The 18,433-nt window shown below is 37.4% G+C and overlaps 1 protein-coding gene across 9 annotated transcripts in view; it reads left to right on the forward strand.

The window, feature by feature from the left end:
• TACC2 (transforming acidic coiled-coil containing protein 2) overlaps positions 1–18,433 on the forward strand; it is a 136,005-nt gene that overhangs the window by 99,648 nt on the left and 17,924 nt on the right. For 5 of the 9 annotated variants that reach the window (XM_026114965.2, XM_064514336.1, XM_026114968.2 and 2 more), the window contains 7 exons: positions 2,274–2,309; positions 3,767–3,827; positions 4,900–5,107; positions 9,063–9,124; positions 9,989–10,104; positions 10,877–11,048; positions 12,481–12,621. In XM_026114965.2, coding sequence (XP_025970750.2) covers positions 2,274–2,309; positions 3,767–3,827; positions 4,900–5,107; positions 9,063–9,124; positions 9,989–10,104; positions 10,877–11,048; positions 12,481–12,621 — 796 coding nt within the window. The remainder of the gene's footprint in view (positions 1–2,273; positions 2,310–3,766; positions 3,828–4,899; positions 5,108–9,062; positions 9,125–9,988; positions 10,105–10,876; positions 11,049–12,480; positions 12,622–18,433) is intronic. The other 4 variants (XM_064514335.1, XM_064514337.1, XM_026114966.2 and 1 more) reach the window with 4 other exon arrangements.

Below are 18,433 nucleotides of genomic sequence, written 5' to 3' on the forward strand. Positions count from 1 at the left end.
ACAGACTTGAAGTAGTTTCTGCCCTTTTTCTTTAGGTTATTTTTTGAGGGAAGAGCTTAGTTTTTTCTGATGGTGCTTCATTTTGAGATATGCCTGAAATTTGGGGCAAATTAAGGAAGGAAATAAAATATATGCTAAGCCGAGAGATTTTTCTGAGCCTGTAGTCTGAACTAGTTTGGTCCAAACCCAGAAGACTAAAAGTCTGGCTGAAAGAGAGGGACAGTTTGGATTTCACCTGTGAAGACTAGAGAGAGAAGGGAGAATTTTAATATCATCAGAGACTGATGTCTGATATTTACAGCCAGCAGGAATCTCCTCGTGCCTTCCAGTAGGTGCAGTGGAGTTGACAGACCCTGTATAAGTCCCTGGGGTCTGTCCACCAGTTGTGAATCTCAGAAACAATTACAAAGTTAATAGTTTGGGGGCAACATGAATTTACAAAGGGTTATGTTTGTAAAACCCTCCCTTTCCTTGGAAAAATCTGTGACAGGAAGGCCCTATCCTACAGCCTCAGAGTTCACTGCAGGTCTTTATCGTGCTGAGGAAGTTAAAACACTCTGGAGCAGGGCTTACAATTTCTTGTATCTGGGGATTTGCAGGAATTCTCTGCCCTGGCTTGGGACTGCTTTCACTGTATTATGTTTCATATCTCCTTGCTGCAGCCCCATAACCTACTTTTGCAAGTGGTTTCTCCCAAAGAAGAGAATCTGCATATTAATATACTTTTCCGCCTGGAGCCATAATACTTTTTCGAAGAAAATTATCCCTGGGCTTATTGAGGGATACCATGGGAAGCAGTGGCTGTGCTTGCATCTGTCTCTAGTCTCTCCTCTGCCCAGAAAAGGCCCCTGGTGTGACTCCTGCACGGGTCCCGTGCTGGAGAACCCCTGCGTGGGTAGGGAGACAGCCTGGAGGGCCCTCCTGGGCAGTGCTCCTTGGGTGGGACGGGAGAGGAGAGCCAGTGCAAAGCACTTCAGCTCTGAGAGGCAGAAAAGAGAGCGTCAGAATCAGGAACTGATGCTGTAGTATTTCAGGATTTCTACAAGCTTAATTAATGGATAATTTTGCAAAGCCAGAGGTTTTTATTAGCACTATTGAGGGGCACAGAAATAAAACCCCGTATGAAAATGTGCTCTTCAGGAGGAAAGATGGACAGTGATTTCTGTATTATACCTATGGGAGGTGAAGGAGCCAGGCGTGAGCTCTAGCCACTGCTAGGCTTGTACTAATTGGAGTCTGTGCCATACAGTAAGTCTTATACATGTTAAAATCAATGAAAAAAAGGTTATTATTCTTTAATAAGATGAGAAGCATTCTAAGAACTGAATTCTGTATGAAAAGGTGCTATTTTAAAATGGATGTCCACTTGACAGAAGTTACTCTCTGGTCATGTACCTAAATGCCGAACTGTTCTGCAGTAGATCTTCTTGCTCAGAAGATACTGAATCTTATGGCTTTTCAATACCTGCCTATAAAAATAGGTGGCTTGTACAGACATTAAGCTCCGTATTGTTGGATGATTGGAGGCTGTGTTTAGAAGTGGAAGGTGTCAGCTTTCAAGAGCACCCTGCATGAAGAGAGTGGAGCTCAAGCTGCCAAGCTTAGAAGTAGATGAGAACTTTTCTAAGCCTGAGTTACCTGGCAAGGTTTGCTTCTATTTCAAGGCAATCAATTTGATCTGTCAGAACACAAACTTAGATTTCACCAAGAGCCAAAATATATGAAGATTTAAAGAAATGTCATTTTCTTTTTTGACTTAGGTAAATAACTTGAAACACTCAGTCAAGTAGCTTTTTCTGTGCTGTCAGAACAGATCAGCAGACATAGAAAAGCCTTGTATAACTGCTTTTTCCTTAAGCTTAACTGCCACTCTAGAACACATTCTACATCCCATATAATAACAAATGCTGTGTTTTTCTTTTTAAAAAAAAAAAAAAAAAAAAAAAAGCAGGTGGCCACCATCAAATAAGGCAAGCAAGCACATTTAGTATGTTCATAGGAATTTAACTCAGAGTTTTCAGCTTTGAAAGATGTGTTTTGTAAGATGAAAGCGTGTCAAAAGTGTAGCACTGGATTTAAAAACATTAGAGGATTTAAGAATCATTATTATTTTCTCCCCATCTATTCCACAACAAAAAGTAGGGATTAAGATTATACAGGTAGAAAATATGCATGATCAGATTGCTATAACACATTAACAGAGTATTTGTAGGTTTATCCTTTTTGTCAGTTCCTTCTGTCTGTCTCTCTTTTCTTTGTCTTCTTTGTCTTAGGATGGTAGAAGATGTGATGTCTGTATGTTCTCTGTTGTAAGTAATTCTAAGCTAACAATTCAAGTTTCTTCTTTGATTTATGGACTTATTAATTTTGCTTAATTATTTTACAGCATGATTGGTTAGTTTTTCTTCAGCATGAAGCTTTTATGTTAACTACATCATTTTACTAGCACATGTGAAAGCTATTTTAAGTAAAATGCCTGGCTGTGAATGGGTTTGAGCAGTCCATTACCTCATTATGTTTGCCTGTCAAATAAGATCCTCATTTTAAAAGTATATAGATTTCATATCCTTCAACTAATGCATGAAAGTTTTGTTTCTCTTGTTAATTTAAATGATAGAATACAACATTGTAGAAATGTTTCTCCTTCTTAAAGGAATAAGTTACCCTAATTATTTCTGACATCATAACTAGATAATTAGTAGCATTGAACATGCTAATATTCAACTGTCCGATTTATTTTTCCCTATAGATAGATGGTATTGATTTACTCTCTACCAATTGAAACTCTTCATTATGATTTTTAGCGTTAGTCTTGCCATTCATTGATCATCAGGAAGAGCTGATGGGCAGTAATTTCTGCCGCTGCACCTCAGTTCAAACATTAAATCTTTATCAAGATTTGATGTGAAATTTTTTTGCTTCTTCTAGTTAGTAGCAAAATGTGTTTGACTAACACTTTCACTATGCATTGAAAGAACTGGTAGATACTTGGTTTATTTCCTGGTTAGGAATTATTTTTAACTGATAGTGAACAACAATAAGGCAACATTCATAGTTGTACACCTACACATAGTGTATATTCTTCCTTCTACTTGCTTGATTTAAACTTGTGGGGTTTTGAAGGGCTACCGTGTCCCTATTCCCAGGTTGCATTGCAAGCTGTTAGGGGAACCAGAAGCAGAATTGCCATGTTTGTTGCTATATTCATTTTAAGGCAAGGGGTTCCCATTGTGCATATTCGTAAAGACACAATCCAAAGCATACTGATTTCCTCCTTAATGTTAGTGATTTATGTGGTTCTTGGATCTTAATTCCCAAGTTTAGCACAGTTCTCATTCTCGGATCCTTCTTGTAAAGATGTGTTTTGGACCTTATAATTCAGATGGGAAACTGAAGCAGACAGAAGCTAAATAATTTGCTTAAGACTGCTGAGGATGTCTGTGGTGGAGCAGGGATTTGATTTACCCTTGCCATGAATTAATGACTCTGTTCTATAAATACGGTAGCATGAAAAAAAATTTTCAGTGAATCTACAAATATGTCAATCCTGCTTACCTCAGCTTTTGGGAGTCAAGGCCTGTTCCAAATGCATGATAAGAGTATGTACCTACAGCATGTTTCTCCGTGGTGCCACTGCCAAATAGATGGGAATTTAAAGCAGAAGGGCTTATAGCGGTTGCATTTTCTGTAGCTGTGTCTTGCTAAGTGTAAAACGCCCTGATTCTCTCTGGTGTTACCATATTAACTGTTTTAATTTTGTTTTTAGTGATACATTTAGGGTGAAAAAATCACCAAAAAGATCCCCGTTATCTGATCCTCCTTCTCAGGTAAAGTACTGCATTGTTTCAATGCCTGTAACTTGTAGTCTTGTTAGGGGCAAATAAGAGAAATTTGATATATGTTACTGTATAATTCTACTTTTTATGATAAAAAAGTTATAGTAAACAATATTAGCATATTGGTGTCCCAAGTATAGTGCATTGGGCTGTAATCATAACGTATTAAAATTCTTGTCTCTAAAAGCATGTATTCCGTGCCTGTTAGACCTAGGATTTGCTTTGGGAATTCTAATTAGACTATTAGGGCTTATGCTTTGGAAAGAGCCACATTACAATGGAAAGGCAATATGAATATATATCTTCAAGTTAGTTATTATTCTGAAAAATTAAACTGGCTATCCACCCTGAAATTTTTAGATTAGGAAGTAATAAACTAAGTGCATACAGTTGGTAAGCTAGAAGGAAAATAGAAATAAAATAAGTGGGCTAATCTACCAGGAACATACTCTTGGATGGTTTTACTCCTTGTTGCAAACTGCTGGCAGGTGGTTTTTCTTGAAAGAGGAGTTAACAAAAGCTGTTCTGTGTGTAAATGCCTAACTGCTTTGATGTGGCGCAATTCTTTTCATGCTGTTGTTCGTCTTCGCACCACCCAACCTACCCTTTTATTTATGCTAATGGACAGCACAGAAGTGTCTTGAGAAAGAATTCCTGACCTCAGAGACCTGTCAAGGCTTTGCAGCTATGAGGGAAGTCTAAAAAGTCAGTTTTGCTAGTCAAAGACTTCAGCCGTGGATATGTGCTGCTTATGTCAAGTACCTGACAGATTTAAATGACTGGATTTTCTTTCTTCCTTGTTATCAGGGCAGCTTTGCACTATAAGTATTTATTGTCAAAGACTTTAGTTATACCAGGAAAACATACCACAGTAGAATTCTAACTGCCTTCAGCGTGAGGTGCTTTCATTTTTTTTTTTTTTTTTTTTTTTCAGTACAGAACTGCAGTAAAGAGTATGGAATTAAAAAGATAACTAGGGTCAGGCAGAAGAATTCAGAAAGCTGACTACTCAACATCTTAATTACAGATAATAGAATTACAGTAGACCCTTGTTTTTATGCAGGATCCCACTCCACTGCCTACTCCAGAAACACCTCCCGTCATATCCACGGTGGTTCATGCGACAGATGAGGAGAAACTGGCATCTTCCGTCACCAGTCAGAAATGGACGTGCATGACTGTGGACCTGAACACGGATAAACAGGATTACCCACAACCCTCTGATCTGTCTACATTCGTTAATGAGACTAAATTCAGCTCTCCTACAGAGGGTATGCTTTATAAATGGATCCAGTTAATGTTTTCTTTATTGACAAAGGATTTTCAGTTTGTTCTAGGATGTCAGCGTGTGCTTTGCTGAATGTGGACTGTACTGTTTGGGGAGAACAAGATACCTAAAAAAGATACTCTCTGACCAGTCTGGGGAACTTGGCAATTATGTGGATCTGAAAGCTGAAGATGTGACCCAAGTAGTCTCATCTTGAGTTTTCAAGAAAGAATAGAGAGGAAGCTTAAAGGAACACGAAAGGGGCCTTCAGAGAAAATTGTCTTTTGCTTCCTTTGCATGCTTAAATATATACGTGCTCTATTCTTTAGTACGTGCTACCTGTTCTCACTGTGCCTTCATGGGAGACTGTGGGCTGATTCTGCTCTTGGTTAATGGTCTTAAATGCAAAGTCACTGTGCTATTGATTTTGCCTAAGCCTGTTTCTTTAACTTGAGTGGGAAAAAATAAAATGTAGCACCGAAGATCTCAGGTTCAAACCCTGGTCCCTGGATGAAAACTTCTGATCAAAGTTTGTGTATTACATAAAGATCCTCAACATACCATTTCCCTTTCACACTTTTGGGATCCAGGTTTCTTCATGCGTAAAAAATGTCCAGGATATCTCCTGTGTAATCATTCATATGCCACATAAAATCGTCTTCTATATCTGCTTATTCTATGTCTGCTTATTAAGATTTTTCCTCTAATACCTTCATGTAAGTAGTTGCAATATTAAGCTGGAAATTTGAAATTTCTGATAGCAGAACTGTTGTTCCAGGTCTGTGAAATGTGGAAGAGACAGAATATAGCCACTTGAACATTTGTTTGTGGCCCTCTTTGGGATTAATGGAGGAAATAGTGCTTTGCAACATCTACTCTAAGGGCTTGTTTTCAGCTTTGTGGGTGGGAGGATTGTGTGAGTTTAACTTAGCTTTAAATTTTTTCTTCTTGATCAGACTTAATTTTTTCCCTCACCTTTTGACCCGTATCCCAGGCTACTACTAAAGCTATGTTATACCATTTTAGACCAGCTCTCTAAGTAGTTTTTGCCTGATTAAGAACTGCAAAGGTTTTAGGCCAGATGTGTTTGACATTAGAACATGAATAATCACACTGGTTTTAATGGGAGTGCACGTGTTCATATGTGCATGCCAGGCTGCAGGACCTGGGCTGTTTGGAAATCTGAGTCTCCCTTTAGATAAGTATTTAAGTCTGGATAATCCATTTGATTTTGTGTGTCAAATTATAATTTGGTTACATTTTAAACAACAGGTTCACCTCAGGTTCATTAAAAAAAAAAAGTCAATAATTTTTTTAAAAATATACTCATTCGGGAAAATGGAAATTATATGGAAGGAAATGGAACAAAGGAATAGTGAGAGATACTCTAAGGTAATCATTTGAGCTATCAAACTGGTAGAAGAAAGTGAGCAAAGCTCCTAATTAAATGCTAATTGTCTTGTCTCATGTGTGCTGGGTGGTATATTCAGAGTTTCAGATTACGTGCTAATTATAATCAACAATGCTTCCACTTTTCAGTTCTCTTAAAAATAATAATTTTTTTCCCCTGACAGTTCAGCCTCTGCTGCTTTGAGAAATTTTTGAGTAATTCCAGGGCTGTTTCTCAATGCAGTTATTTTTACCCCTCCCAGACACTGGCGTGCCTGTTCGCCTGTAACCTAACACTGCTTTTGTACAGATACAGCCCAGCTAGGGAGTTAGCCAGTACATCCAGCTCTCATCTGTTGCGTGCTCTGCTTATAACTGCTGCGATTTTCATGTTTCACAGACGATAAATAAGCTGTAATTATTAGCAGAAAATTCTGATATAATCTTGCAGCTATTTGTAGGAGGAGGTGGAGGACATCACTTAGTAAGTCTATTGTATGCATTTATAAAAGATAATTATCTTACATCACAGGATATCCTGGGCATTTGTAGATTTCTGAATGTATAGAAAAAACTGGAGCCTAAGGTTTTGTATGGGAGATGATGTCTTACGGGAGGTACCTTGTGGAGGAGGTGGTGTTGCTGGAAACCTCAAAGACTAGTGAGACAAAACAAATAGTCTTTAGCTAGATGTGTTATTCCTTTTGTTTCTAGTTGAAGTATTTCCATCTGTGTTCTGCGTTTCTAAATCAGTAAAGTTAAATATGTGTTGTCCCAAAAGTCAATTTGGATTGCCATTGCAGGGCCGCTACCAGCAGTGCAGGCAGATGCAAAATTATTGCCATCTGTGCCAGCAGAGGACAGTGGAAGTACAACTCCTGTCTGTGAGGTGTGTTTGTATGCTCACTCACAGGTTGCTTTCTAGGTTTATAAAGCTGCCCCATAAAGATATTTTGGTGCCACTGACTGGGCTATATTTGAAGATAAATGACATACAGAAAGACAGTTACAGAATACTGGAAATTGCTATCTGGTATTTCATGATTTCTCCTGCAGTACTGTGCCTAGAAGGTGATTTTCATCTCTTCATTTTGGTTTATTTTTGCTTTCACTAGGAAGAAGCACATGTCTGATACCAGGAGGTTGTCCATCCTGCCTGGATTCCTATTACTGCTAAAAACATATGGTGCCAGGCATTTAAACTGGAGGAGACTGCTATTACAGCATTCTCTTTAGTTAATTTTTTTTTATTAGTATCTCCCAAATGTAAGAGAAACTGTGAGATTGTGGCCATTTCTCTTCAGCTGTTATCTTACATAATACATAGACTTGTGGAATTACAGTGCTTGTTCACTGCAATGCTTTTGTATTATACATTTTTTTAAGCATTGTAAATTCACATCGCACCCTCCAAAACTTTTTTTTTTTTAAACAAAAAGAAGTAAAAAATTTTCTTTAGGGTTGGTTCATTTTTAAAGATTGCATGTTTTAATGACAATTACCATCTTCCTGATACAAGCCCTGCTTTTCAAAAGCTGCCCAAATCTAGCAGAATTTTTGCACATATTTTTATCTTAATGTAAATGCTATTGTGCCATTTATTAGAATTTATCTATAATAGAAATTAAATTAAATATGTAATTTAGTGAATTAAATTCATGGCAATTTAGTAAAATACAACATTGGGAAAAATATTTAAAAAAATTTTTAAATAAAGGCATCATTCTGCAAAGCCTTTACTTTTATTTGGGTGCAGGAGGGTATGCTCTCCTTTCCATTTTGCTGTGTTTTGTCTGTGTCTTCACCTATATCAGCTCAATACTGGTGACCATGGGTTGGAAAGAAATGCTGGTTATTCCCTCTAGTGTAACTGAGAGATTAAAAGTAGAATGGCAGTAAAGATTTGCATTTTTGTTAGGGTTTAGATTTAGGGTTCTTTGTAAATCTTCCTGCCTTAAGCTTTTCCTCTGTAACTAGAATGTGAAAACTGTTGTAAACTGGGCTGTTGTCTAACCCTTTGTTCAGTGAGCTTTCAGGTATTTCATGTGTGTTTTTTTTTTCTTTTTTAAATCTCAAGTGACATCACAGCAGTCATTCTTGATCAAGATCTGCATGATACGCCTTAAGGAACAGAAAGTATTTGATTACTCACCAGCTTGCAAAATCTTTCGGTTTACATTAAAGGAAACCAGGATCAATGTTACAAACCACTGAAAAATGTTTTCTGTGATAAGATTACATGGTAGAGGAAAGTTTCAAAGTGCTCTGAAACATTGTTAATATTCTGGTCTATAAGATAGAATTTTGGGCAGAGCAAATTGATAAAGCTGGAATTTTTCAGGCAAATGAATTTGCCTGAAATGTTTCATAGGTTCATTGCTGAAAATCAATGCAATGTACAGCTTATGCTGTCTCTCTGTATATTCTATTTTTAATGTCTCATAGAAAAACATCAAGATTAAAATTTCAGAAGGGGGGGTGACCCTTGTAAATGAGATTAGATCTCATTTACTTATGCAAAAATCATTTCATGGCACATATTTAATCGTTCTTTTTTGTTTCTGTTGCAGAATTGGAATATGGCAACTCATATGAAATAGAATATATGGAGAAAATAGGCTCCTCTGTGCCTGTAAGTTCTCACTTCCATTTCCATTCATTTGCATTCTCTTGTCATAATGTACTGTCTTGATAATGCCATCAGCCTCACTACTCCTTAAATTAATTACAGTGCGCCTGCAGCAGATTTGTAAACCCAGCTCCTTTAAATTGGCATAACTGGAATAAATTGCATGTGCTTTGGTGTCCTAAATCCTGTACAGTTTGTTCCACTTTATTATTTTATTTTTAAACTAGGATCATAGTAGTTCTTTTTGGAGATTAAAAGCAGATCACTATTCCCAGCAGTGTAGGGTTCAGAGCTGTCTATACCAGCTATTGAAATATTGGGAAAAAATAATAATAAAAAAAAACCGAAGAGTGAAACTTCTGGGAAAATGATGGAGACAATCAGGATGATCATCAGATTGAATGTAAAATATGCAATACAGTACTGTACATTATCAGTGGTTTTGCCTGGCTTCTATTTAATTAATGAATTTGATAGCTTTATTAGATCTAATGTGTGTACATCTGCAGTGGCAGTTAGGAAAATTAAGCATGTATGTGAGGTGCTCAAATTGATAAGAATAAAGCTAATATTAATGAGTATTTTGGTAACACTAAGTCAACAGATGCTTTCTGCCTGACAGGATCGGAAATTTGATTAACTCCAAAGTGGGAGAGGAGGGGTTGTTTACAAAGAGTGACCTGTTTAGCTTATGTTCTTTAATCGTTTATTCCTCAAAGGGGTCGTCTCAGTATCAGTTAGCGAAGACTGTATTACTGTCCTATATTATTAGTTGTTTGTCAAGTCACTGGGTCACTTGAGGCAGTGAATTAGCTTTAATGGAGAATGGTTGAGTTGGTTAACGAGTCTTTCCTTTCCTGTTGCCAGCAGGATGATAGCACCCCGAAGAAACAATCTTTATACTTAATGTTTGATGCACAGCAAGAGAGCCCAGTCAAATCACCTCCCGCCAGATTGTCTGATTCTACAACGCCGTGCTCAGGGTATGTCACTGCAGACAAATTCAGCAGTGGAAGAATGTCAGAGAAATGGGTTACCATAATAGTGTATACGCAGGCAATTCTTCCTTTCACTGCTTCTGCTTTTGCCAAATTTTTTGTTCAAAAATAGATTCCCATCTGTTTCACGTATGATAGAGAATACAAGGAAGAAAGGAAATAGGAGATACAGAAATTGTATAATGGGGGGAATAAGGACATGTATTTCTCTTTCCTGTTCTTACTAAATAAAGTCACAGTGGCAACTGTTTCACTAGACTGTAGCTTCCTGCTTAAGTTTTTTTCTCAGATACTGAGGTCATTTTCATTTCAGTCTAGAATTCCAATTGCAAGTCTTCACTTGGCCTTTCCAAGCTATGTTTTCTGAACAATGAATCTAGTTCTTAAGAGCAGGATGTGTGGGTTGTATTTACTTTCAAAAATTGTGCTTGTTAAGGACATCTGTTCTCAGTAAAAGTTGTTTCTTGGGAAAAATTTAGGTCACAATGCCAACAGGGTAAAAAAGCAAGTGAGAAGCATTTAAGGCATGTGCATGTCCTTTCTGATAGAAATGGGTTTATTTAAAGGGCTCCTGTGTGTTGCTTGGAAAGGGTATTTCAAAAGTGTTATGAGATATAATGATCTAAAGTTGAGTTGTAATAATTTGTATGTATAAACAAATGAAAGTTTTGAAGAGGACTTGCTTAGTTGTTGGCAGAAGTAGAATTATAACAGCCTTGTACTCCAATCTGCAAGTATGTACACAATCTTTCCTCAGGTCAAGTTTTGAAGACCCTGAAGCCCAGCAATCCTCTGGAATGAAAATACAACATCCAGCTTCCCGAGTGCTAGCTGCCAGTCAAGAGGCACACTTACATTCACCTGACAAATCAAAGCAGAAAGACCTAGAGCCCATGACTCTAGGAACAGTTTCAGAGACCATTGAAATAGTAAGTAATTTATGATAAGTGTTTGGGAATCATTTTCCTGTAGAAAATTCTCATGTCATGCAAGAGACAGCACAGTTAGAGCTTGTAAACAGAGTGAAAACTCAGTGTGGTGCTTAAAGACATTAGTAGCAGCATGTTGACAAGATCCAAACAAGGGAGACAGTTTGAGAGAGCACTGATAGAATTCAGAAGAAATTTCTGAATTCTTGCCATAGCTTAAAATGTTGTGATCACTTGCTCCAAGTAGATACTCTAAAGGGCTTTTTTCTTACAAAGGCTTTTTTTATGCTGTGCTTTAACCCAATATTCTTAGAGCTATTTTGTATATAAAATTGGTATTTTTATAGAACTCATTTGTTCTGTTACATCTGGTGTAGGTTTCAAAGGTTTGTGGTAGTGAACAGGTGCTCTTTCACTTTTTTTTTTTTTTTTTTTTTTAACTGTTAACTGTATTGATGTCATCTGATGCTGCAGATGTAAAATTCACTTCTTTCTTGATCATTAGAACTCAGTCCAGCCTCCAATTAAATCACCATTTTCAGTGGCTTCTCTGGATTGGATTTGAATTAGTGGTCAGCACTTCCTTACTTCCAGCCTGTACTGCATACAGACCTCAGAGCATTGGTTCTCAAATTCATGTAGGTTCCCTTAAGGCTGTCGCTTTTCCAGGCAAACTTGTTTCACAAATGCCTACAACAGCAAGCATGCTTAGCTGTATGACAATATATGTTTTACTGAAGAGACAAAATGAGAAGAAGCTCACTTTAATACTATGCTTAATTACATACCTTTTTGTTGTTTAACGATGCTGTTGATGTTGTCTCTCAAAACATTTTTATTAGCCTGAAGACTTTTCTTACCAACTGGAGCCTTGAGTACTCACATCCCAGAGGTCATGTTTTTAACATTCTAATTCTGTCCACCTTCATGTTACGTATTTATCCTGATCATGTTATTGTAGTGAACATAACTGAATTTACCCCCTATAAACAGCGAAAGACTTTGCAGAGGCTGCAAGAAGAGTCTTGCTAAGGTTCTTCTGAGTTTGGGTGGTATTCAGAGCTTTTGGACTGCCTTAGAGATACCTGAACTGAGCATCAGCTACTGCTTGAACACAACTCATGGTATTAGTCTGAAAACTGTTGTAGAAGTATCAAGAATGGCCTGTGACCCGTGATTTGAGAACCATTGCTTTGGAAGTCTTAATATCACTTACTTCATGTTCCTATCTTGCAAAATTTACTCAGCTTTTAAATTAGGAATAATTATTCTTTATGTCTCTTACACCTATCAATCATTTGTCTTTGGAAAGGAATCTTCAGTGCACTGTCAAATTACTCAGAGTCAAAGATTTGCAGACAGATATGTCACTTTAGGCCTTAACTGCTTGAGCAATCTCTGTTACTTATTCTATATCCTCCTTACACTTCAGACATCTCCTGAAGACTCCTTTGTCTCTGCTGATGCTCTTCTCAATAGGATATCTAAGAAAACCTCAATATGTGATCAGCCTGAATATCTAGATCCTGACTTAGCAGAAAAGAACCCTCCAGTATTTGCTCAGAAACTGCAGGTTTGTAGCAGAAATGTAAACGTCAGTTTTCCTTCCTTTCTTTCTTTCTCCCTCTCCCTCTCCTCTCCCTCCCTCTCCCTCTCCCCACAGGTAGAGAATGCTTTACCCTGTCTGAAAGGGATGAGGGGAAGGGACAGGGGATGGAGAAGCAAAATAATAATTTGATTCTTTCCAAAGTAATTTTAGCCTTTTAGGAACTTAGGGGGCACAAAGATTTTAATTTAATTATTATCACACACAAAGTTAAACATAAGACAGTTTCAGCTATCCAATGCCATGGATGTGTAGTTTTTGTAAAAGTCTTTATAAAACAAAATCTTTTAAGCTTGAACGCAGGACCCAGTGTAGAGGATTGTCTTGACACCTGGCCTTAGCACTTCAGTATGCACAGAGTGATTTCCAGAGATTTAGGCCTTAATTCTGCTCTCTGAAGTTAAACCAATGCTCAACCTGGGTGAAATGAAAATTAGGCCTTGTTTTTCTGCTAAATTGTCTAATGCAGAATTGGCATGGCGTCTTCTAGGAAAAGGAAATCTTCTGTAGAACAATCTTGTATGTCAGGGCATATTTTCTAGAATATTCATATTCAAATTTCAAAATGGCAAGATAAGGCTGAAATGAGAGCAGCAGCTGGCATAAACTCACATAAAGTAAAAATGAATGAGAGAAAATATGAAAAAAAACTTTAACTCAGGAAAACATTTATTTTGCCCAAAGAGTTGTTAGTCCCTAATGAAAATTGTTTGTCTATATACCTACCTCCAAAACTAGCCAAAACCTGGGGGTTTGTATAGATGTTCTCATTATGAAAAGAACATGAGGGGTGTGTGTGTGTCATCCAGGAATTGTCATCACAGTGCATTAAAATATAGCCTTCCTTTTTGGAATGTGTTAAACATTTTCAGTATGTTCTTAATATTTTTTTTTTCTGTGGATTGCTCATAACCAAACATTTGACAGGAGGAGTTAGAGTTTGCCGCAATGAGGATAGAAGCACTGAAGTTAGCCAGGCAGATTACCCTGTCTTCCTTCTGCTCCTTAGATGCCGAGGTATCTGTTTTATGCCTGCCGTGTGTGTGCGCGCACAGATTAAGAAACAGAGTGCTGCTTTTTCTTTAACAATAAGGTAACTAAGCCTCTCTGAGTGCAGCTTGAAGCTGTGTGCACCTGAAGTGTCTGACACACCAAAGCACATGCTGAAAGCAGTAGTGCACACAAAAAAGCTGTCACCTGCTCCACTCATGGAGTACGTCTACATTCATATTCACAAAAGGTAGGTTTGAAGGCAAGAAGCAGGCATGTGTCTACTACAGGAGAGAGTCAAATTCTGCAGTTAGATGGCCATTCAGTTTTCATTTACAGCAAGATTTGTCCTAAAATGTTTGATGGCAAAACAGGTACCAAACGTACTTCTTACAAAGATGATATAGATTTTGGCCAGTGGGGCATTTTGCCTGGTCATTTCAGGTTGAAATCAGACTTCTTGATACGCAAAAGAAGTGACAAGTTCAATCGCCACCCTGCTTCGTGCTCCTGAAGAATGGAGCTCCAATAGTTTTGGAAGAGCTCTTAGGGAAAATGGCCTCCCCAATACAAAGTGTCTTCATAAGATCTAAAGCTTTTTTATATTGCTGCTTCTACAGCATGCTAATTAGAGCCTCGTCAGTGTCAGAGGGACGTTGTCAGTGTGACACTGCTCTAGGATGCATGTGGTCCTTGCTGTGTTTGGAACTAGACTAAAAGGCTAGCTCTGATGTGTACTCTGTTTGATGGATAGCCTTTTATGTGCTTTATGATGCCTTTTACGGTGCTTTTAACTAAAAGTCAAAAGCCAAAAAATGTTAGTGACTTTCGTGGAATGTGGCATCAACAGGATGTTGACCATGTGGCAGCATCCTGATGCAATCAGGCATTTTATTCCAAACAAGGAGAATGCATTTCTGATGTATTGTTCACCAGTGACCTTTTTCTTGTTATACTGGCCATTAATGAGTCAGCGGCAAACCTTTTACCTGGTCCTGTATCATCTTAATGTTCGAGTAGTAGTTCATTGCATAACAAGTTAATTTGGTCTGGTTATAAAGTAGAATCTCTTGGTGCTTTAAAGATCAGCCATGAAGTAGCTGGTTCATAAAGTGTTTTTTTAGATGAACTGTACTTTGATTTAAAAAATGATGAATGGTATAATTATGTTTGATTCATTGTGCTTATCTTAAATAGCCCATGGGCTAGCTGTTTCCACGGTGTGTGTATACTTACCGAAATGAGCTCATTCCTTACAGATTTACAGATGTTTTTAAGTATATGGCCATAATCTTCTTTTTTTGAAATAAGAAAACCATGCTGTTGTCTTCAGTGGAAACTGAACTTATTTTTCTAATTAGGAATAGAAAGAACAAAGAGGAGGGACTGAAAAAAATAAGTACCATTTTCCTGTTTGAGTACTAATATGTGTGACTGTCCCATTGCATTGTTGTTCTGAGTGGTCGGTCTCAGAAAAGGGTGAGGTAGGATCACTCAGCTGCTTTCTCCCCTCATTGTCTTCCCAGCACTCTGCTGTAATGTGCAGCAGTCAGGCTCTCCAGCATCAGAAAACTTGAGATGAAACACACAGTTGTATCGAGGTGCTCTTTTTGGGTTATACAGAAAACTTCTGTTAGATATCTGTATTCTTGCTACTAGCCAACACAGCAGAGATTTAAGAAAATTAAAAATTCAGAAACTTACTAGATTGTTCTGTCTTGAACAGAAGACATTAGATTTGTACGTATGTGAATCCTTGTGCGTTACCCAGGAGAGATTCTGAGGATCCACCAGATGACTGCAGTGACTTAAATTCAGGAACTACCTGGCAGGATTCCCTTCTGGATGGATAGCCCTAATTATTCTTAATGTGATATAATTACGTTAAACATTTGCTAAACCGTTACAGGATGGATAATAAGCATAGGATGCTAAATAAAAACAAAATCACTTGTTATGGCAAATCAAGTCGCACAGAAATTGAGATGAAGTATTTTCTGCCATGCCTAAGTATAAGGATGAGGTTTGTTCTTTTCAGATAGAAAGAAGTTATTTGGCTGCTCCCAAACTTATTGTCATGGACTTCAACAACAGGAGGGCGGGTCCACTATTTTTACATTGCCAAAGATTTCAGTCTTCCAGTTTTAGGATAAATTAATGCTGCTGGATTGAACAGTCTGCACTAGTATATCCTGTGGCCATTTTTTTTCGATGCAACTTCAACAGGAGGCTGATGGGGTCTATGTCAGCCTTTCTGTACAGATGTTGAGATGATGTAGAGCTGTGGTGTTGAAATTAGATCCCAGTAAAGGGGAGAGACTGAAAAGAAAGATGTGGGCAAGAATGGAATTAGAATGCATCTCTTCTTTGGGGTGTTCATAGTAGTAAGATAGGTGTATTTCCTTCAAACAGGTAAAACTTTAGTAAAGTTAGTAAAGTCCTAGTAAAACTTTACATGCAGAGCTTACTGCCTGGATTTTATTTGCTCTTCAATATGGTTGCAAGCATAAATAGGTCTTGTTACACCTCCATTGACCTGCCTGCACACACATTAGTTAGTTAAAAGATTAGATTATTTGATTTGCACCCAAATAGTATTTGAGTGCTTGTAAAGAGCAAGCTAATTTTCAGTAGGGTTAAATACTTATTCTTCTGAACAATATAAGAACTATTTTTCACTTTCATTGCAATGCCCTTGTCTATTTTTTTTTTTTTTTTACTTTGACCTTGAAGTGAGATAACTATAGCTGGTAAATCAATATTCATTTAGTGTCATTCTGATCAAATATCAGGTTTCTGTAAAAGATTCTGGGAATCTTATTTGGGGCAATACCATCATTCTATTGATCAGATTATTTTAATTTCTAATAATAGGAACATTTGGAGGCAGGAAATAAGTTACTAATTTTTTACATCATCTTGCAGCTCCATAAAACTGGTTTTTGGGATAAAATCCTGAAGACTAGTACTGGTTCTTATGGCAGGACTGTCTGGGCAAGGACAGAACCCAGGAACCTGGCTGTGACTTCTGTGAAGTGTTTTCAGATTTAGGACCGTAATGATCAGACCAGTACTGCAAAGGTTTCTATTAAATGGTTAAATTCCAAGAGTTTTTACAGTAGTTTTCGGAAATTTTAAGTTGTTTTGCATTTTATTAATACTGTTATTTTGTACAATTTACTCAAATGCAAGACAGAGCTAGAAAAATATAGTGCTCAATACCTGACTAATATAATTATATTTTTAAAAAATACACTGTTATGTGTTAAACAGTTTAAATGTTCTTTTTTTCTTAAATATTTTCATCAGACTGGCAGTTACTTTGACACATGTTTTTGTATCAGCTTAAGGAAATTTGTGTTTCTTTTACCACAATTAATAGTTTCCAGCAATGTCTTCAGGGAGATTCATCAAATTAAGCTCCAGGAGGCTTTTGAAATATGATACATACAGTTCAGCAGATTGATGTTCATTATAGCTTTTCTTTTGAGGGCCGCTTTGATGATGTAATAGCTCTTTTTCATCTCTAGGTTTTTCTTGCTTTGTGTTCGAGGAACAAATAAAGTACATTTTTTTGAAGTTAGGATACTGAATTTAGCCAGGAGTAGTCTTTTTTTATTGGCTAAGTGTTTTACCTTCACTGAGGACAGCTCCATGCGTTTTTGTATATGTGCACATACACAGATGTCTGAGCTTGTGTCCCAGGTGTACTTTTTGTTGCATAGTTGTTATATGTTGGGAGATCCTTTCAAAAAGGCAGGCTATGTAAATTTGATAGATCTGGTGATACTTTTTGGTGAGGTAGGCAAATCCACTGGACTTGCAGTGGCACCTCATAATTATGTTGGGACTGATCATTATTTTGTGTGTTCACAGCCACATGTAGAAAGGAGAAGGAATATGCCTGCTCTGCAAATGCTAGACGTAACATTTAAATGACTTGCACGTTTAAATATGAACAAAAAATGCTGAGCAAATTAATGAGTCTCTTGTATAAAGACACATGCAGTTTGGTGTGTTGTAAGTACTGTTTAGTTTATTCTTGCTCTAATTAAATTTACTTGCCTAGTCTTTTAATGTTGCTGGTGTGGTTTCTTCATGTTGCCTGCAGATGTGGAATCCTTAACACCCATCTAGTCCTGTGTTTTCCTAGAGAAAGCATTGTATATAGTTTTTAAGATAGTTTCTTCAATCAGGAATGGTGTGAGAACTCAGGAAGGATAGCAAAAAAAGTTAACTGTGCTTTTGGATCTTTTCTATTTTAGTATATGTGAGGAGAACTGAGAACAAGTGAATTATTTATGGCATAACATCTGACATTTTCTTTAACTGTGTCTTTATGAAAGAACGTGCGGTTGAAATTAATGAAGTCTATTTGTGTGCGCATTGTGGAGAGAAGAACTGAGCCTTGGTTCAAACGCTATCTGCTCACTTTCATGGACGGACAGAATTAGAATGTTAAAAATGTGACCTCTGAGATCAACTCAGATTTGAAATTCTTAATTCAGAATGCAGTTTTAAGACTGGCTCAGCAAGTGATGCACGCATGTGCTTGAATGTTCCGTGCTATGTACGGTATCTCGTATCCTGTTAGGTCTCAGAAATTCAAGGCATTTCAGCCATTCTGAGATGTAAGTTCTCTCCTACGAAATTTGTTTGGATGGAAGGATTTCTTATCAAGACAATGAGAAAGGAAAATACATAATAGGTGCAAGTGCAACATACTAGTCCACCTCTCCACGAATCACAAATAGAGTGGGCCCTGTTTCTCCATAGATAAGCCTTCCCT

The sequence above is a fragment of the Dromaius novaehollandiae genome, chromosome 6 (genome assembly GCF_036370855.1).
Source record: "Dromaius novaehollandiae isolate bDroNov1 chromosome 6, bDroNov1.hap1, whole genome shotgun sequence".
Classification (NCBI taxonomy): Eukaryota; Metazoa; Chordata; class Aves; order Casuariiformes; family Dromaiidae; genus Dromaius; species Dromaius novaehollandiae.